Source organism: Lynx canadensis, chromosome E3 (genome assembly GCF_007474595.2).
Source record: "Lynx canadensis isolate LIC74 chromosome E3, mLynCan4.pri.v2, whole genome shotgun sequence".
Taxonomy (NCBI): Eukaryota; Metazoa; Chordata; class Mammalia; order Carnivora; family Felidae; genus Lynx; species Lynx canadensis.
The window spans coordinates 1,698,217-1,718,178 of NC_044318.1; the positions used below are offsets into that span (position 1 = coordinate 1,698,217).

The following is a 19,962-nucleotide window of genomic DNA, read 5'->3' on the forward strand; positions in this document are numbered from 1 at the left end:
GTTGGTCACTTCAAGGCATCTGACTCGGGGGCCTTGAGGACCTTCGCGCAGCGTTGTATGAGTATCTCCTCCGTCTGGCTCCAGAACATTTCGGTTCCCTGAAAGGAAACGTTTCACTAAATTGCCCCCCCCCCCCCCCCCCCCCCCCCCCCAGCCTCCAGCCGTCACCCATCTGCTGTCTGTCTCTAGATTTGCCTGCCGGGGACAGTTCACTAAAGACAATGGTGCCCATGTGGTCTTAGGTCTGGCTTCTTTCAGGGAGCGGGACTTTTTTCTTTTTCTTTTTTTTTTTTTTTTTAGAGAGAGAGAGAGAGACAGACACGGGGTTGGGGGACAGGGGGGAATGGGCAGACAGAGAGGGAGACACAGAATCCCAAGCAGGCTCCAGGCTCTGAGCTGTCAGCACAGGGCCCGACACGGGACTTGAACTCAAGAACCACGAGATCATGACCCGAGCCGAAGTCGGATGCTCAACTGACTGAGCCACCCAGGCGCTCCATGGGAGCAGGACTTTTTTGAGGTTTGTTTGTGTCAGGACCTCATTGTTTCCTTGTTTTAAGTTTTTTGGTATTGATTAAGTCTGGTCAGGCCACGCTTTCTGGACCCAAAAGGTGCTAACAGAATAGGAGGGTGGGTCATATCACGGCCTGTGTCCTGAGGGAGATCTCGTACTGTGTGCAGTGGGCACAAGGGATTGCTCTTGTCTTCTTACGGTTTCGTGTGAGTTTCTAGTTATTTGAATTTAAAGGGTTCATTTCTAAGACAAGGAGTGTGTGGCCTGCTGGGGTACTGTGGGTTCGGCCCCTCTGATACCCCTTCCTCGATCCCATGGCCTCGCCTCATGGCCTCACGCTGCCCTTCAGAAGGTCCCCTCCCTGTGTAATGGCCGCCTTGTCCTGCCTGTGATTTCTCGGCAGGATGATCGTGGAGCTCCACCGGAAGGTCTCCAGCCTCATCGAATTCTTAAAACAGAAGTGGGCGCTCCACGAAGTGCGGATCGTATCCTTTTACTACTAAAACAAACTCGCCCAAACCCCGCGGCCCCTGCGCCTGAGGGTGGGGTCTCGCTTCTCTGGCCTGAGAGTACAGCGGGCCCACGGGGTTACGTAGAACCAGAACTAAACCTGTAGCCCCTTGTCCTGGGGCTCGGGTGTGAGCTCCTTCCTGTTGTCCACACTGCCGGTGGCTGCATCTGGTCCATGTGGCTCGGGGTAGGGGGCGTGCACGGCGTCCCCGCTGGCAGGCTGAGTGGCACGGCCGAGGACAGCCCGAGACTTCCTGTGTCCCGGGCTGCCCCCAGCCGGGAGGGGCTCGTTGGGTGTGACATCGGTGAGGGAGGAGGTGCCTGGCCGGTGGTCTGCTCGAGGCCCGGCGCTGCCCGGTGGGGCCCACTGCTGCGGCTGCTCCTTGACCTCTGTGGCAGCGGAAGACGCTGGAGGACCGGCAGCTGCAGCACTCGCTCGCGGCGCCCGCGCAGGAGAAGGTGGCCCTGCACCTGTTCCCCGGAGAGAGCTGCACGCTGACACCGCTCCCGGGCGTGGCCCGCGTGGTGCACTCCAAAGCGTTCTGCACGGTGCACTGGCAGGAGGGCGGCCGGTGCAGGCAGAGCGCCAGGGACACCCACACGTTGCCTCCAGCGCAGATCCTGGGCATCCAGAGCGGCCAGGGCACGGCCAGGGGCCAGGTGAAGTGTCCACGGGGTGGCGCCGAGGGCAAGGGCCCCGGACGTCCCCCTCCGTCCACCGACGCCTCGCAGAGCTCCGGAGAGAGTTCCCCTGAAAGTGCCCCTGGGGAGGGGGCCGCCCCAAGCCTCGGTGGTCTAGACGCTCCTGACAGGCTCCAGGATGCGGGGGCGCGGCTCGAGAAGACCCCCACGGCTGCTCCTGCAGATGGCCCCGCCCGAGAGCCCGGGGACGTGCCGTGCACCTGCGGCCAGCTCCCAGAGCTGGAGGAGGAGCTCTCCCTCCTTGACCCCTTCCCCCGCTACATGAAGTCCTGTCAGGACCTCATCATCCCCGAGCAGTGCCGATGCGCGGACTCGCGGCCCCCGGGGTGCCCCTCCCCAGAGACTCGTGGTCCTGGCAGCGCGGAGGCGGCTGACCTTGCCCGGGCCGGGGCCCCATCCCCCGTCCGGGCCCCACCGGGTCCAGAGCTTCAGTCCAGTCCCGGGCTCCAGCCAGATGTTTGCACTAAAGACTTGGCAGACGCACCCGCGGAGGAGCCCCAGGACAAGGGGAGCCCCCTGGAACCCCTGCCTCAGGGACAGCCTGCCGCCAAGCCTCCGAAGGACGTCCCTGCCAGCCGGCTCGCCCAGCAGCTCCGTGAGGAGGGCTGGAACCTGCAGACCTCCGAAAGCCTTACGCTGGCCGAAGTCTACCTCATGATGGGCAAGCCGAACAAGCTGCAGCTGGAGTACGACTGGCTGGCCGTGCTGGGCCCCGAGGGCCAGGCCCCCGGCGGGCAGGCGCAGGGCCCCCGCGGCGGCTCCCCGCCCCCCACCTTCCACAAGCAGCGCCTGCTCAGCTGCCTCCTGAAGCTCATCTCCACCGAGGTCAACCCCAGGCTGGTGAGTGCGCCCCGGGGCTCTTGGCGGGAGGGGAGGAGGGGGGATCGGGATAACCCTGCGCCCCCAGGGCTCTCAGCGGGAGGGGAGGCAGGGCCCAGGGTGACCATGTGCCCCAGGGCTCTCAGATGGAGGGGGGACCTGGGGGACCATGCGCCCCAGGGCTCTCAGAGGGAGGGGAGAAGGGGGGGACCACGTGCCCCAGGGCTCTCAGCGGGAGGGGAGGCAGGGCCCAGGGTGACCATGTGCCCCAGGGCTTTCAGCGAGAGGGGAGGAGGGACCCGGGTGACCATGTGCCCGGGGCTCTCAGCAAGAGGGGAGGAGGGCCCAGGGTGACCATGTACCCCAGGGCTCTCAGCTGGAAGGGCAACAGGAGGGACTGGGGTGACCACAGAGGCCATGCTTCACAGAGCAGGGCTCCTGTTTGCTGCCAGGCCCGGGCACTGTCCTTCGTGGCTCACACCAGGCTCCAAAGACGACAGTGACCAGTAAGCCGTGCCTTGCTAGGCCTCAGTAATCACGCTGAGCCCTCACGTGCTGGCCGAGGGGACGGCGATGCAGCAGCCACTTCCAGGAGCCCAGTGGGGGTTGGGCTTCGGCTCATGTCAGGAACGTTGCGAGTTACAGCAGAGAGAACGACAGGGCAGTTTGTGCTTTAGTGTGGCCGTCCTGGAGGACGGTGGCACAGGCTCAGAGGAGGGAGGAGGTGAGAACGGACGGGTGCTGGCTCCGCCCCACGCGGTGAGGGCTCCGGGGCTCCTCAGGAGGCTCTGTGATGGGGTGGCCCCTAAGCCAGGGGAGTGGCTGTGACCCCCTCCTGGGGCGTCCAGTCAGCAGAGACGGGGTGGGAAGGTGCCACCGATGAGAAAGTCCGGTGGGCTTTCCTGGGCACAAGAAACAGAGTCTGCGGCAGCGGGTTCCTAAGTTGCTGTGTGGGCTCAGCGGTAGCATGAGGGTCCGTGAGCTCCGGGCAGAACATGGTGGCCAGGAGGGAGTGGAGCTTGGGGGACAGAATGGGACTGTGGGGTCCCTGTGGACCCTTCGGTGCCAAGTCCCGTCTACACAGCACACCCGCTTCTCCTGGGCGGACGGCCCTCGGTGAGCCTCCTCCCCCCTCTCCCATTCTTCTCCCTCAGGCTCCCCATCCCTTTCCTGGCTGCGTCCCTGCACGGCTCTTGCCTCTGAGAGGTGCTCCGTTAGTACGTGGAGGGTGCGAGTGGTGCCGTGGGGGAGGTGGCGCTCTCGGGTGGGTGGGAACCGGCCGGGTGCTGCAGAGGCCGCATGGGTGTGGCCCGAGGGTGAGCAGCAGCTTTTAGATTTAGTGGTGTGGAGGCCGGCGACCTGCGCGCAGACAGGGGCCGTGTTTGGGTAACTGGACAGAGATGAAGAATTTAGGAAGCAATCTCAAGTTAGGGTTTTGGAGGCCTCAGGGGAGGATCCTGGTGAGACAGAAGCATGTCCGGCACCCTGGGGAAGGAGGCCAAGTGAGGCCAGCTCCTGAGAAGCCTGGGGCGGCAGGGGACGCGGGTCCTGGCCTTGGCCTTGCCTGGGAGAGGAGGGAGGAGCAGCTTGGAAACACTGCAGAGAACTCAAAGCAGGGTGCTCAGACCCATGGCCCCAGGGTGGGGCCCAGCAGCCTCCACGTCTCCTGGGGACTTGTGGGAGATGCAGGCTCTTGTGGCCCAGAGACCCCGTCTGGACCTCCGGACCCAGGCAATTCTGATACGGCTCAGGTGTGAGGACCAGCGGGCAGAGGCCTAAGCTGAGCGCAGAGACCTTGAGTGAAAGGCGGGCCGGCTGAGCCTGCCAGCAAGTGCAGCGGACGCCCGGGCCCCAGACAGCCGGGACCTCGACGGGAGGCTGCTGGGCGCGCTGTTGGCTGGTTGGATGGGGACGCTGGATAAGCCACGTGGGAGGGGACGGAGAGGGAGGGTCCCACAGAACGGGAAAGGTGGGCAGGGGCTGGGGGGGCACAGGAAGACGCAGGGTCACTGAACAAGCAGAGCAGACCAGGTTGTGCTGACAGCAGGGGATGGGGCTCCCTAATTCACAGAAAGCTCGGCCCGGTGGGCCCTGGGGGCGGTCGGGGAGGAGGTCACCAGAGTGAGGCCTGAGGTGGGCCTGAGGGCGTGTCTCCCCCCGGGGCCCCTGCGGGTCAGCAGCCCGCGCTGGGGCCTGCAGAGCCCCGAGGTTGGCATTCCGACTCCGCAGAGGGCTTTTGGACTGTGAGCGTGGTTAATTGTAGAGACTTTCCGGCTCAGGATCAGGACAGGCCGGTGCATCCCCCTCGGGCGGGCCTTTGAAACGTGGTTGGTGTCACCGGCCATCCAGCGGCTCCCTCCAGCAGCGCGAGCACTTCGTAGGCTGGTGGGAGACCCGCTACCTTCACACATCTCTGCCTCCTGTCACCGCACGAGGGGGTGGCCTGTCTGTGTCACCTACGGGCAGCGAAACCAGGAACAGAGAATGGTTGTGCCCCTGAGGGCCTGCCCGACCGAGGGCTTTTAAAAGTGGCCTTCTGCCAAGTGATTTGGGGACGCTGCACTTTGCCATTGTAGAAGTGTGGTCTCTGAGCCCTTTGGTGTCCCCTAAGCTTGAGGGCATTCTCCTGCCTTCCGTTCGGGGGCACTCGTCCCAGAACCATTGTTCACGGGCTGAGTTGGGCTCCTGTGGTGGCCCTTTCTGTCCCAGGCTCCAGAAGGGAACGTCAGCTCCACGGCCTCTGCGAGGCCCGCCCAGGAGGAGCAGTCCGCGACCCCGCCAGGGAAGGTGGTGACCGTCAGCTCCCGGAGCCCGCGCTGCCCGCGTAGCCAGTCCGCCCTGCGCAACAGCAAGGCCTTCTCTCCGAGCTCCGCGTCCTGCTCCTCAGGTGAGACCCATCCGTCCCGGTGACTTCCTGGCCGCGTGGGCCATGTCAGCTGAGGGCACGGGGATGCCTGACGCCCGGCCCCGCTGGCCCGGGTGTTAGAGCAGAAATCCCCACCCCTCACGGGGAGGTGAGCACGTGCCTGGCACATAAGGCTTTGAGGTCCTGGGGCGCTCCCGGTGGGAAACAAGGGGTGGCCCGTGACAGTTGGGTCGCTTCGGGGGATCCTTGTGAGGTCAGCGGAAGCCTCTCTAACATGCTGAATCGGCGGCTACGAGTCGGAGAAGGGAGTGTTTCCCTTCACGTTACAAGTCAGCCCTCGGGTTGAGGGATTCCCGAGCAGTTAACTCTGGCCTGCCCATCTGCGCTGTCCCTCTGTCCCAGCTGTAACTGGGGAACAGCTTAAGTTCGGGGTCATGACTTGGGTTACCTGGTACACGGGGCAACAGGCGTTGAGGATGGGCACATGCTGTGCGTCCTCGCCAGGTGTGAAGGGTGTCATAACGGTCCCTGTAGGTGGGTGCTCTCGCTGCAGGACCTCGGCCGTCCTGGACGTCTTGAATGTCCCTCGCCAGCCGGGGTCTCTGCGTGCTGACCACCAGCCCCACGCCTTGTTCTTAATCTGACCGAACAGACTTAGTGTCCTGTGTGTTAGTGGTTCTCCGGGGTTGTTTTCTGAGACGTTCTGAGCACGTCACTAGCTTCCTGTTTTCTGTGTGTTGGGAATAGCCTGCCTGTTGAACGAGAGCACCGTGTGGTGTCCTCTGGGGTGACCGAGACTGGGTCTGGTGTCCTTGCAGATGGAGGCTCAAGTGTCGATGGTGGGGCTGGCTGGTGGATGGTGTGGTCTTTTCCTGCCTTCCGTTCTGTTTTTGAAATTACATAATTCTGTGCATTCTTGGACACCCATCTCTTTCTTTTTTTTTTTAATGTTTATTTTTGAGACAGAGAGAGAGCATGAAGTGTGGGGGAAGGGGGGTGGGTGGTTAGAGAGAGGGAGACAGACTCCGAAGCAGGCTCCAGGCTCCAAGCTGCCAGCACAGAGCACGACGTGGGGCTCGAACCCAGGAACCCTGAGATCATGACCTGAGCCGAAGTCGGATGCCTAACTGACTGAGCCACCCAGGCACCCTGACACCCATCTCTTTCTGAATTGGGGATCCTTCTAGACCATCACGTTTGTGGTGCCAGAGTCCAACTAGTGCCTCGAGGGCCTGTCTCTGGACTGCACGAGTAGGAGCTGAATTCCACACATTTGTAAATGAGCTAAGGAGAGGGGACCCGTGTCCACCACGAAGTGAGGGGGCATGCAGGAAACAGCAGAGTCCCAAAGTCGTGGTTCCTAAGTAAATATTTTCTGTCCTTTTATCTCTGGGCTGTTTCTGGTGTAACAGAGATTGAGAGCCGGGACCGGTAGACCGTGGCGCGTGGCCTCGCGCAGGCGCACAGGCTGCTGGGGGCCGGCCGCCTACGCCACAGCTGCAGAACTGTATGGCCCAGCAAGCTAGCAGTTACTCTCTGACTCTTTATAGAGAAAGCTTGCTGACCTCTGGTCTACGCAAGATGATCTGGAAGGTTCTTCCAGCTCTTAAATGTCTTTGAAGGCCTATCTGCACTTCCTGCTGTCGATGAAAGCGGCAGAGTGCCTTTATCGGCGAGGGCCAAGGTTTTACTCACAGTGGGAGCTAGAGTTCCAGGGAGAAGATAGAAAGCAGGTTTGGGGACTGAAATCGGAATAGTTGTCTCGAATTCCTTCCCAGTTCTTTTCCTGAGACCGCTCTGTTTGCGCTGGGGGTGCTGCTGGGTGAGTGGTTGTTTTGGCTCTCCTTTGGTCTCTAGGTCTGAGAAACCCGCCGAGACCCCTGTTGGTGGCTGGCCCCTCCAGCACAGGCAGCAGTGACTCAGACGGTGGCCTTTTCGCTGTCCCCACTACTTTGCCGCCCAACAGCCGACACGGGAAGCTCTACTCTCCCAGTAAGGAGACAGAACTGACTTTCCGTCAGCACCTGAACTCCATCAGCGTAAGTGGGGGCGGCGCCCTGCCGGCAGAGGGGGGGGCCCTGCGTCCCGGGGGCTCTGGGGGCTCGCTCTCAGGCCCGCGCCGTCTCCTCACAGATGCAGTCGGATTTCTTCCTGCCGAAGCCCAGGAAGTTGCGGAACCGGCACCTGCGGAAGCCATTGGTGGTCCAGGTGAGGGTGCCCTTGGGAATCTGGGTGCTCCCACCCCTCGGCCTTCCTGCGGCTCCTCCTGTGAGACCGAGGCCTCCGCCCCTCCTTCCTTCCTTATGCCTGGGACGGAGTAGTGACGGGGGCTCTGACTGTGCCCCGAAGTAACGATAATCTTTGCATAGCTTGGAAAGCCCTTGCAAAACAACCAGGAAGTTGTGGGGATTTGAGTCCCAAGAGTGTCCCGGGCGGGGATACGTTCGAGGACCGTCGGAGCCTCTGTTTATGTGTACATAGTCAGTGGAAGCAGTTGGCAAGGTGGGCGGAACGGCTCTCCTGAGCTCCTAACGGTGAGTGCCAGAGACCCCATAGGAGCCACATGCGGCCCCGAGGGCACAGCCCGGGAGCAACAGGCCTGCGACTGCAGGGGCATTTGTACTTACAGGTAAAAAGATAAAAGGGGTGACGCTCGGATTCTGAAAGGACCGTAAGCTTAGACGTTGACCAACGTGTTACGTGAGAATAAACGCGTAGGTCTCTGTTAGTGCTGTCGTCTTCCTGTCTCGAGATGAACTTCCTTAGAAGTGAGCTGACACGACAGGGCTGACGCAGAATGGTGTAGAGCAGCCCCCCCCTTAGCCACGGATGGTACCCGAGGTCAGCGGGGAGCAGACGTTGTCCTGACAGCCCGTCACAAGGGCAGCAGTAGGCTCGCTGCGTCACGTGCCTGTGCCGCTCACGTGGGCGACGAACTGAGGGACAGGAGTCCGTGCGGCGCCGAGATCCTTCGAGACCACGCTCACACGTTCCCGTTCCAGTATATCGTCATGGTGTTACCGCATCGTGACTCGGCGTTGTTGATTTGTTACCGTGCCTAACTTACAAACTTGATCGCAGGTGTGTCCACACAGAAAAAGCCCACGCGGGGTTTGATGCCACGTGCACTTGGAGGCCTCCGGGGGGGTTCTTGGAACACGTCCCCTGTGGATGTGGGAGACGGTTGTATTCCAGGTCCCGTGTGTGCCGCGCGTGGAAGCTGCGTGTCGGGTGAAGTTCGCGAGTCCTGCCCGGGGAAGCGGGAGGATGCTGGCTGGCTCGTGGGAGTCCATCCAGGACTACAGACTTGCGTGGCCTTCCGTGGCGGCCTTTAGTTTTGTGACGACTCTATCGGTTCACGATTCGCGCGGCGTAAAGGCCTGACGTGTACTGTTCAGTGGCGTTAGTACGTTCCCAGGGCTGTGCGCCTGCCACCGCCGTCTGATCCCAGAACATCTTCACGTTACCTGAATTGCCCCTCCCCCCCAGACGTTGGCAGCCACGACCACCACCAGCCCACTTTCTGTCTCTGTGGATTTGCCTCCTCTGAGCGTTTCACGTAAACGGAACCGCACACAGTATGTGCTCTTTTGCATTTACGGTTTTATGGAAAGTGTCATTGGCACACGGCCCTGGTCTTTCGTTCCCCTGCCATCCAGGCTGCTGTCACACGTCCAGAGTAGGGCGGCGGGGCTGCTGCAGCCCCGGCATTTCCTGTCCCCCTCTCCATCGGCGCACGTCTGAAGCGAGGCCAACACACAACCTGCACGGCTCCTTGCCGTGGAAGCGGGCTGCCCGGCTGCCTCCTGGTAGCTGAGCAGACCTGTCGGCCCTCTGTGTCGTTAGCGGCCCTGGTAGCAGCCACCTTCTCTCTGTGATGACGCCTCGGGGAGCCTCTGCGGGATAGGGAGACTACACTTGTGCACCCAGAGCCGGCAGCGTCTCGTGACGCTTTGTGGTGTCAGACCGCGTTCACGTTTTACTTCAGTGACTAACGGTTTCGGCAATTCCCATAATTCCCTACCAGGCAGTGGCCCGGTTGGCACTTAATTATTCACACCCAGGAGACCTAGGCCAGGAGCAGGGACGGGTGGGCAGAGTGGCGAAGGCCCTTTGCCCATCTGCGTCGCAAGGAGCCACTTTATTTTCTTCACCGCAAACGTGAGGAGTCCCAGATCTAGGGTGTGTCTCGTAACTGTCCCCGTCCAGCGCTCGTGAGCAGTTGTGCAGGACTTGGGGCGTTCTGGGTTAGCCTGGCATCGCTCCCCAGGGCTCTACCCGGAGAGGCTCCAGTATTCAGGGACTTGGGGTCCATGGACACAGCTGTCCTCGGGTGCCCTGGGGGCCCTCGTATCATCAGCTCTAGTGCCGGAGCCCCACTCGGGCCCCTCTTACCTGGAATGTCCCCTCCAGCCCGTCACTCATCCCCTGAGTGATTCTTGGTGCCAGGGCCACTCCATCACCTGATGACAGGGTCCTCTTCCTCCACAGAGAACACTTCTTCCTCGACCATCTGAAAACCAGTCCCACAACGTCTGTTCCTTTTCCATCCTGTCCAATTCTTCCATAACTGGTAAGTGCCTGGCTTCACTCCTCCCCTACACCCGGCCTCATCTTTGGGCACGCTAGACGTTTGTGCCGTTGGCTCTCGGCATGACCTCCCCAGAATTCCTCTGTGCGTCCCGTCCACAAACACCGGGTGTGCCCCCGTGTGGGCCGGGGCCGTGCAGCGGCGGGCCTGGACCCCTGGCAGGCGGGGTGCGGGCAGCTTCCTTCACAGGTGGGCTCGGGGGCCCTGGCTTGGAGGCTCTGCTCGCTAGTGTCCGGGGAGCACCTGTCGTCCGCCCCCGGCAGGTGTGACCTTGGCGTGTGCATGGCACGCTGCCACGGGTCTGGAAGCGCAGCAGGAGCCCTGGCTCTTGAGGGACACTTTGTTACACAGTAGGGATGGCGAGCGGAGCTCGCACTCTGCGACGCACCCTCTAAGCCAGCCTCGATCCGCACCTGTCGGGTGCACGCGCCAGAGTGTCGATGGCTCCTCGTGCCCACTCTCAGCTGCCCCGTCCAGCGGGGGCGCCCACCTGCCGAGGCAGAGTCAGGCTGTGCGGGCGCACGTCCCCCTTCGGGCCTGCGCCGGCGGCAGTACGACTGCACCCTTCCAGCGGCCTGGGGAGCGTGGCGGCGCTGAGTCCCGGGAGCCGGGGCTTTCTCCCCGTCTGACCCCGTCTGACCCCTGTCAGACGTCAGCCAGGGTTTGGGAGGCTCAGTGCTTCCTGAAATGGTTCACCTTCTGTCTGCGGCTTCAAAGGAAACCGTGTGCGGCCCCCTTTGTGCGGTCGGAGGGTGCAGGCCGACGCGTCTGTCTCTGTTCTTGTCCTCACAGGCAGAGGCTCGTTCCGGCCCATCCAGTCCTCCCTGACCAAAGCGGCCCTGTCTCGGCCGATTGTGCCCAAGGCCCTTCCACCCCAGGCCCCGGGCCATCTGGCCAGTAAGTTTCTGTCGTCAGCACGACAGCCTCCAAGTGAGGTTTCTGTTCTCTTCTCCTGCAGTCCTTGTGTGTGGTTACCCTTCGGGGCCTTTGGCCTTCTTGGAAATGAGGTGTGAGGGAGCCCCCTGGGGCACGTGTCAGGGTGTCCCTGGAGCCGAGGTTCGAAATGTCCTTTCTGCTGCTAGGTGCTATCGACTTGGCAGCTAAAAGTGCCGGCATCATCCCCGGGAGCCCCCTGCCTGTCTTGGACACTGAGGGCTTGTCTGGCATCTCCCCGCTCTCTTCGGACGAGGTGACCGCTACCGTCCCGGGTCAGGACTCCACCGGCACCCACCAGAACGGAGACCCCATCCCTGCCGTGGGGGTGAGTGTGTTTAGAAAGGCTTCTTCGCATCCCCACCAGCTTCTGGGATAGGTCGGTCACTTTCCAGATATGTGGGCACCAAGGCCACGGGCTGAGGTCACGCTGGGCTCCCATTTCTGCCTGAGGAGTGGACGGGCCCCGGTAGGCCGGAGGAGAGTGCCCGAACCAGGGAGGCCATGGCGTGGGTGAGCATCGTGTGGTCCCGAGGGGAGAGCCACCGAGAAAGGCAGTGGGGACAGGCTTGCTGTGAGGCGGCAGGATCCAGAGCTAAGACAGGCGTGGAGCTCTGTCTGTCTGCAGAAGTCGCTCGCCCTGTCTCCCCGCCTGGCCTCCGGCTCCCCCCACCGCCCGTGCCCTCGGGCTTTGCTGGGACTTGGCTTGCCTTCTGAACTGGCAGACGACCCCAGGTGTGGGCGGAGGGTCACGGGCTGTCCTGGTGGTGTTGTAGGGCGCCAGCGGCCCGTTCGTCAGCGTTCCCTCGAGGTCTGAGCAGGAGCCAGTGACGGACAGTTTCCAGGTAGGATGTGCTGTCAGTTGCTGAGCGCGGTGCCTGCCCCGGGACCCCTAGGCCAGGCCCCCACCCTCGGGGTCTTCCTTTGACCCTCGCCTTGCTTCTCCGGAGGTTGTGGCAAGGGCACACAGACAGCCGTTGCCGCCCGGTGGCTTTGTCCGTCCACCTGCCTCGCCCAGACAGGTGAACGTGTGTTCTCCACCTCAAGTCCTTCCTCCTTCTCCTCCGCAAGGCGGCCTGTTTCAGATGCACCCCTGGAAGGACTAAGTGTCCTGGGCCAAGGCGGAGGAGGGTGGCAGTGGGTAGCGCCCCTCCCCCCCCCCCCCCCCCGGCACTACCCCTCTGCCCGGTTTACCAGCTGTCCTGCCGGCCGCCTCTGCCAGGCCCTCCCGCGCTGCCCGCCCTGGAGTGGTTTCAAGAGAAGTGAATCCCCTGTGCGTGTTCCTCGCCGGGGAGGAAGAAGCGACCGCTCGGGTCCTCGTTTGCGGCAGTCCGCCTGTCACGTGTCACTGCTGGTGAAGCTGAGGCTGATTTTGCATTCCGTGCTCCTCACTGACCCGCTGTGTCTCCGCCCAGGGCTCACCCGTTCTCTCCTTATCTGAGCTGGCCAAGGCTCCCCTCCACAACGGGCTCCCCACACCCGTGCCCGCGCCGGAGGGCTCCAGCAGCCGCCTGTCCCCGCCCAACGTCTCCGCATTGCTGGACATCTCCCTGCCCGGCCCGCCTGAGGACGTGCTCTCGCAGGGCGAGCCCGCCACGCACATCAGCGACTCCATCATCGAGATCGCCATCAGCTCCGGCCAGTATGGTGAGGGTCAGGGCGCCCGTGTGCCCTCCTTTCTAGGTCCCCCGGGGACCTGACCTCCTGCCAGGTGTCTGCACACTTGCTGGGCACGCTCCCGTCCTGAGTCCCCTCTGGGGTGTGGAGGGTCTGCTGCCTGTGGGGGCGGCCCCAGTGGAGGGCCCGCAAGGCCTCTGCAGCCCAAGGCTCAGAGAGGGCCTCTTTCTGGCTAGCTGTGAATCCTGGTTGTGCGGGCCCCTGGAGGGTGTTGGCCTGGGGCCTTTGGGGCCCTGGCTTCCCTGGCTCCCCAGACAGCTGGTCTGCTTCCGGCTATGGATTCACACACAACTCAGCTCGCACCGTCGTGCGTTTTCCTGGTGAAGCTGGGAAGCGTGTGCCTCAGAGGGCTGGTGTCGGCACCAGTGACAGGTTGGGGTGGCCCGCAACATGGGGTCTGGCCCTGTCAGTCATAACCACAGCTACTGGGGTTGCCACCACGCATCTCCCCTGCAGGCCAATATTGTTCATCCTCCACGGGGCCCCGCGTGGCCCCGGGTCTAGGCGCTCAGTGGTGCCCGACTGTGCCGTGCTGCTGTTTGTTGATGGCAGGTTGGGGAGGTGGGGTGCTCTCCCCCCCCCCCCCACCGCCATCTCTGATCCGGGGTGTCTGTTGACAGGTGAGGGAGTCCCTCTTTCTCCAGCGAAGCTGAATGGCAGTGACAGTTCCAAGAGCCTTCCGTCCCCATCCAGCAGCCCCCAGCCGGACTGGATCGCCTCCCCCACCCACGACCCCCAGTGGTGCCCCAGCGATCCCACAGACTCATCGCTCAGCAGCTTGTTTGGTGAGTGTAGGCGCCTGGGTCGTCATCGCAGGCCAGCAGGGCGCCAGCGGGCTCCCCGTGGCACATCAGGCGGGGGCTGGAGTCTAACGTCTCCACACTGCGGCAGAAGTCCTAGAACTCCTATCCTGTTTCGGGGTGCATCCCGCGGCACTTATGCAGGGGAAATGCACATCACCGTGCTATGGCGAACGTGGACACGTGTGACCTTCAGCCCAGCTGAGATGGGTGCCTCGCCCCTCAGTCTCCTGTGCCTTTCAACGGGCCGCCCCCTATCTTGGCTCCTGCCTGCGCGGGCCTTCTGCCCTTGTTGTCGGCAGGGCCGGATGCGGCTCGGGGGGTTTTCAGTTTCCTCCCCCATCCTCAGCGTGTTCTGAAGATCAGAGCATCGTGGGATGGGTCCCCTCCCCAGGAGCCAGGTGTTCGTATGGTGGGAGGAGCTACTAAGGACAGCCACACCAGCCTCTGTGGCCTACACAGGAGGAGCTCCTGTGGCACGTTGGGGTCAGCGCACCTGGTGTTGAGGGCAGCTGGGCGTGCGCGTCGTCAGGGGACTGGTGGCCCCTGAAAGGGGCTGTTGTACACACGATGAGCCGGGTCGGCGCACGTGTGGGCACCAGGCCCGGTGGCCCCGAACGGTGGGGGCTCCATCGATGGCGGTACGGGTAGGCAGCGTCGATGATGAAATCGCAAAGGACAGTGCGGGTGTTTGCGAGGTCAAATATAAATTATGAAGAGTTGGAGACTACCTTACACGGAGGAGAGAGTGATGACCAGACGCTGCACGGAGAGCTCTGCCAGCCTCCCCGTGTGAGAAGGGCCACGCACCGCGTAACGGCTGCACCCACATGAGCATGGGGCTGATGCCGGCCCCGTGCGGCCCGCGGGATCCTCCCCTTGGACGGGTCCGGGCTAGCCGGCCTCAGCATGCGTTCTCCTTCTCTCGGCAGCGAGCTTCATCTCCCCAGAGAAGAGCCGGAAGATGCTGCCGACCCCCACGGGGCCCCCCAGCGGCACCTCTCTGCTGGGCCCCAGCTTGCTGGATGGCAACTCGAGAGACTCCTTCGTGTCCAGGTCACTGGCTGACGTCGCTGAGGTGAGTGCGCAGCCTTCGCCCAACTTCCACCACCAGCCCGCCTCCCGGAGCTGGCCTTCCCCTCCAGCCGGCCCGTGTGGTGCCTGAGAGCTGCGAGTTCTCCCGACTAGGGAGGCGGCGTCCGTTCCCGCGCGGCGGCACGTGACATACCCTAAGTGACAGCTCGGCCCTGGAGGCTGGGAGCCTGGGACGCCCTGGCGTCGGGCCAACCGCTGGGCCTCTGGGGGCAGCCCGGCCAGGGTTTGGATCTCGTTCTGTCCTACAGCAGCTGCGTGACCCGAGGCGGGAGTGCCACTCCTCGCCGCCTTGCTTCTGGTTTTAGCCGAGTGGGCGGCAGTGGTAGGGAACCTGTCATCGTTGCTGCCCCTCCCCGATAGACAGGGACAGTGCAGGCAGCGGTAGAGGCCCGTCATCGGCGCTGCCCCCGACAGGCAGAGACAGCACGGGCAGCATTCCCCTGCGTCGTGGCAGGAGGCTGCTGGCCAGCGAAGCTGGAGAGTGGGCTCTGCTCCCCCGGGCTCCTGCCTGCGTCGGGTGATGGCAGACCCTCGACGTGGAGCTGAGACTCGGTCTGAGAGGCCCGTTTCATTGTCTGCTCACGAGGCTCCCCGGGTACCCGCCCCACAAGGAGCGAATGGTGTCAACAAGCAGGTGAGGCCAGCGAGGACAGGTGCCCGTCGACGGAGTGGACACAGGTGCACTGAGCTAGTGTGGGGCATGCAGCCCTGGCGCTCAGACTGAGGCAGAGGATGTGCCTAAGAGGGAGAGAACGCCACATCTAGGTCCCCCCACCCCGAAGGGTCGAGTCAGTTGTTAGGTTCTCAAGCAACGCTTCTTACATACTTTTCCTGTGGGACGTCCAGGCGTCAGCGGTATCTCCTGGGGATTTTATAGTCAGGTTCTGGAGGGAAGGGCGCTCACGGCTGTCTCCCAGGGATCCTCAGCTTCTGTGAGTCCTCACCTGTGCCTGGAGATGTGGGGGCCTCGCAGGGAGGCTTTGCAGAGTTTCGAGCCGACCCGGGATGTGAACAGATCTTCTGCCCAGACAGAGACACAGACAGAAGAACGCCGTACCCACCCTCCCTGCACGTTTCTTAAACCCCATGGCTCTGCGGTCACGTGCACAGCCCATCTGTCCCCTTCCCGTGTGTGCGCGGACGCTTACGAGCGCTCAGCGTCCGTGCAGACAAGTGCAGCACACGTACCCGTAGACGGCACGCCAGGACCTCGTGGTTCATAGGCGGTCCCCAGAGCAGCTCGGCAGTGTCTGGAGCTGTTAGAAGTGTAGACTCTTGGGCCCACCCCAGACCCACCCCAGGTTCATCCCAGGCACGTGCTAGACTGACCCCCGGTTCTTCCCAGGATCAGCCCGGGTTCATCCTAGGCCCTCTCCAGGCCCTTCTGATAAGATGTGAACAGAGGCGATGGCTGTGAGTTGTAGGTGGGAAATGTGGAGCCAGGCTGGCCCAGATTGACAATGATGAAGCTGATGGGGGACGTACATGGAGAAGAGAGACACTATTTGCTTTACTTTTTGAAAACGAAGTTTAGTTTCTATGATATTTCTCATAAAAAGTTTAAAGTTTACTTATTTAAGTAACGTCTTCATCGCATTGTGGGGCTTAAACTCATGACCCCAAGATCAGGAGTCACATAGTCTTCCAACTGAGTTGGCCGGGCGCCTCTCATAAAAAATTTAAAATTCGGGTTCCTACCATAGCTGTACTCAGAATTTTTCAAAGCCTTCTCATTTGTTCACTGTGTCATGCAATTCATTGACAAATACTTACCCGGGGCCTACTCCATGCCAGGCACTGCTCTGGGCCCCGAGTGCACAAAAGCAACGCCCCTTGCAAAGGAGGCAGACGACACACACTGACGACCGAGTCTCCTGTGTTTGTGCCCAGGGCTCTGCTCCGCACACGCTGGTCTTTGTCCCTGTTTTCCTTCCTTTGCCCTGTCCGCTAGCTTGCTCGTGTCTTCAAGAGCCAAAGCCTGTCTTCCCTCACGGTCTTTGCACTTGTTATTTCTTTCCTGGCCATGTGCTCCCCACCCCTGTGGCCACCCGCTATCTCTGCTTCCGTCTCGTTTGCCTCGTTGCTTATTGATCGTCTCCCGTTAAGTGTTGTGTGCTGGGAACTACCACTCTGATCCCGGCCGCCGGATAGCCTGGTTAGCTGTTGTGCACACCTGTCAAGAGAGGCAGTGCTCAAAGTGACAGCATAGCCGTTGTGACATGGCTAGTTGCTGGGGGATTCTAATCTTCACTATACACACGCCAGGTTCATTGGCCATCCACCGAAGTCCCCGTCATGGTGGCCATTCGCTTCCGGTCCAGCAGCCAGCCAGTCACCGGCTGACATGGTCTTCCCTTGTGTCCTCTGCCCCACAGGTTGTGGATTCCCAGCTGGTGTGCATGATGAATGAAAACAGCATCGATTACATATCTCGATTCAATGATTTGGCCCAAGAGCTAGCCATCGCCGACCCCAGCCGCCGAGAGGTCCTGTTTGATGGCAGTGGAGGTGGGCCCCCCGTCGGTGACCTGTCCCAGTGACCACACCTCGTCACTGGCAGGGCATCCTGGAGGCTGCAGAGGAGGGCTCACGTGGCTGGTGGTCCTCAACTGTGGTAGGTGTAGCCCTCTTCAGGCTAGAGAAAACACAAATCAAGCCCAGGCCCTCCAGAGGACGGTCCGAACAGAGGAACTTCTGCACCCCAGAACGCACAACACGCAGCAAGTCGTGTCCCAACGGGCAGAGGCCAGTGGTGGCGCGGGACACGAGGACGAATTCTCTGGAAGGGCCTATGTCAGCCGTGGCCATGGGGCTGGAGCAATTCCCTGCCAGCCATGGGGTCTCCTGTTAGGGTCAGCATAGCAACCACATTTCTGCCCACGCTTCTGCCTCAGTTGTTGTGCTCGATGTTCCAGTGGGCTTTCTTTCTGAGGGAAAGGAATGGGTGTGCCTTGGCGTAGTCACTGGTCCCAGGGAGTTGCGGCCTCCCCATTCTCTGCAGGGATGCTTCCAGCCACCGCTGCTTTCTTTCTGCCAAACCTATGCACTCTTGGGTTGCTTTCTCTGCAGAGTGATGACAGGGACAGCAGGGCATGGCCTAAGCTCTGCCTCGTGGGGTCTCTACCCTTAGCAGACCCCTCAGAGGACCCTCGGATCACAGGGCGGCCTAACGGGTGCCATCACCGCAGAAACCTAGAGGTTTGTTCTGACTCAATGGGAAGGAGGAAAGAATCCTGTTTTACGCAGGTTGTGTGGACTTTTAGGGGAAAAGTTCTGCTAAACTGGTTGGAAAAGAGTTTTCCTCGTGTTTTGAGAATTAGGAGATGTCAGAGAAGAGCAGAGTTTAATGGTTTCCTTCCTGTGTTCAAGTTTCTTCCTGGCGATCTGAGTCTCTTCTTGGTCAACTAAGATGTTCTCTCTCTGTTGGGACCACACTTGAGCCTTTGCCAACAAGCTCCTGATCTGCCGGCATGCTGCTGTCTGGCACCTGACGGCACGGGCCTTGTGGGGAGGGGTTTCTCTGCCTCAGCATCTCCTGTCCCTTCCATGGGCTTTCGCGCAGAGCCTCCCAGGCGCGCAGATTTCATCCTTCACGTTGTTTCCACCCCGTGGCCTTCCGTCTCTCCTCTTCCCGCGCGGGGAACGCAAGCAGAGGTCAGAACGCCTGGGTGTAGTCGGAGCACACAAAACCACATCCCTCTGGTGTGCTCCCCGGCCCCGGTGACCATTTGGCATCGCTGCAGATGGTTCCGTGCCCGGTCTTCCCGCAGAGCGGAGCCAACAAGGCTCCTTTGCTTCTCGGCCTTGGGAGGCTCCACAGACAAAGCACCATGCGGCCGTATCCGTGGCGGCCGGGAGCCAGTGCTGTGGTGTTGCTCAGGTGAAACCTGCGTCCCGCCGTCCCACCTGCTGCTTCACCCTCCGCCCCGCAGCCAGGCTCTTTGGCTTCTGAAACCCGCCAGAACTGACCACCGTTTCTCTTTCCTCTTCCCGACTGGCAGCAGAATGGAGCGGCAGCCTCCCGGGCCAGCCCCGGCCCTCTACACGGGCTTCTCTCCCTGTCCGCCGTGAAGAGTTGAGGCAGCGTGAAAAGGGAGAAAAGGTCTTATGCGAGCAGAGGGGATGCTCCTGATCTCACCGTCTCAGCAGACGGATGTGGCCGCTACAGGCTGCGGGCAGGGTCGTTCCCCCCGAGCAGTGGAGGAGAGCAGGCAGTTGGGCTTCCGGGCCGTAGCCTCCTTCCCTCGTCTTAAGTGTCTCTCAGAGCTCTTGCCTATAAGGAGGTTTCCCTCTTTCGGGTCTGGGTCTGGGTCCAAATAGCACCAATAAAGCCACTCTTCTGGACTCTTACAGAAAATCCTAAAGCTCTGGAGATGTGTCGGAGAGGGACATGGCGCCCCTTTAATAAAAGATACAGATGGCATCACTTGAACCACAGCATCTTTAAACTAGCTTATGTGGTTTTGTGATCCATCCGTCCGTTTCCTGGAAATAGCGCCCTGTTGAGGTGATCAGATCAGCAGATCTGTCCCTGGGCATCTGACTTTGTTAGGTCTTTAGTAGGTTAGGACACCAGACCAAGTTCAGGCCACTCATAACTTGCTTCTACTCCCACTGTCTGGGACCAGAGACGCCAAGTAACATTATGGCACCGGTGCTGGGAGCAGTGCCTGGTGGCAGTGTGCACGTTGCCAGGGACGGTAGAAGGTCTTAAGCTGCTCTCCTTAGGGGACGCCCCGAGGCACTCTGGTGGGTAGGGTGGCACAGGTTGCTCAATGACACCTAAAAGGAGGAAAAGTAGGGATCTGGATCAGCTTTTGTAGGCCATTTAGTGTCTCCTCCCCTTGGGGGCTGGACCACAGACTCTCTGGAGTGTCATCCAGCTGGGAGGTGGGTTAATGAGGACAGTGGATGGACTCTTCTCACCTGTAATAAAGCTGACACGATTCCAGAGAGTTCTGCCACTTCTGCAGCAACCAGACAGGTATAAATAAGCATTTGCTCGCCACGCTAAGGGGAAGTGGCGTCGTTAGCATTAAAAGCATGAGTGTGTTTTCTCCCAGCCTGAATGTATGTGTATAAAAATAAGCAGCTAATGTTCAGGGCTGGAATTTTCAAAAGACCCAAGCAGAGAAACTTCCCTCTTCCTTTATCTTCCTCTGCCTTCCCAACGAAAGTTGTCATCTCCGTGTGAACCTCTGGCTTTCTTCGTGCATTCGAGCACATTGTAAGACCAGGGCTGTTCCTCAGAAAATCCCTCCCGAGTCAGTCTACTGCTGTCTGGGATCTTTTTGCTGATTCATCTTCTTTAAAGATTGAGACGGGAGATAGCTGGTCTCCAGGGAGTTGGTGTGTTTGGGCCTTGATTCCTATGGTGACTATCCAGTGATGAGCATTACACTCTAGAAAATAGAGACAGAAGTCGAAGCTGGAGGCCCCACATAGGATTGTTGGT

At 61.1% G+C, this 19,962-nt stretch overlaps 1 protein-coding gene across 1 annotated transcript in view; it reads left to right on the forward strand.

Moving 5' to 3' along the window:
- The window catches only part of CRAMP1 (cramped chromatin regulator homolog 1), a 53,491-nt gene extending 36,297 nt beyond the window's left edge, over window positions 1-17,194 (forward strand). The window contains exons 9-21 of the mRNA XM_030300111.1: window positions 918-999; window positions 1,424-2,566; window positions 5,255-5,432; window positions 7,269-7,450; window positions 7,545-7,619; window positions 9,903-9,984; window positions 10,795-10,899; window positions 11,085-11,263; window positions 11,712-11,780; window positions 12,351-12,582; window positions 13,233-13,397; window positions 14,345-14,490; window positions 16,883-17,194. Coding sequence (XP_030155971.1) covers window positions 918-999; window positions 1,424-2,566; window positions 5,255-5,432; window positions 7,269-7,450; window positions 7,545-7,619; window positions 9,903-9,984; window positions 10,795-10,899; window positions 11,085-11,263; window positions 11,712-11,780; window positions 12,351-12,582; window positions 13,233-13,397; window positions 14,345-14,490; window positions 16,883-17,047 — 2,803 coding nt within the window. The 3' untranslated portion in view covers window positions 17,048-17,194. The remainder of the gene's footprint in view (window positions 1-917; window positions 1,000-1,423; window positions 2,567-5,254; window positions 5,433-7,268; window positions 7,451-7,544; window positions 7,620-9,902; window positions 9,985-10,794; window positions 10,900-11,084; window positions 11,264-11,711; window positions 11,781-12,350; window positions 12,583-13,232; window positions 13,398-14,344; window positions 14,491-16,882) is intronic.
- Window positions 17,195-19,962: the final 2,768 nt, after the last annotated feature.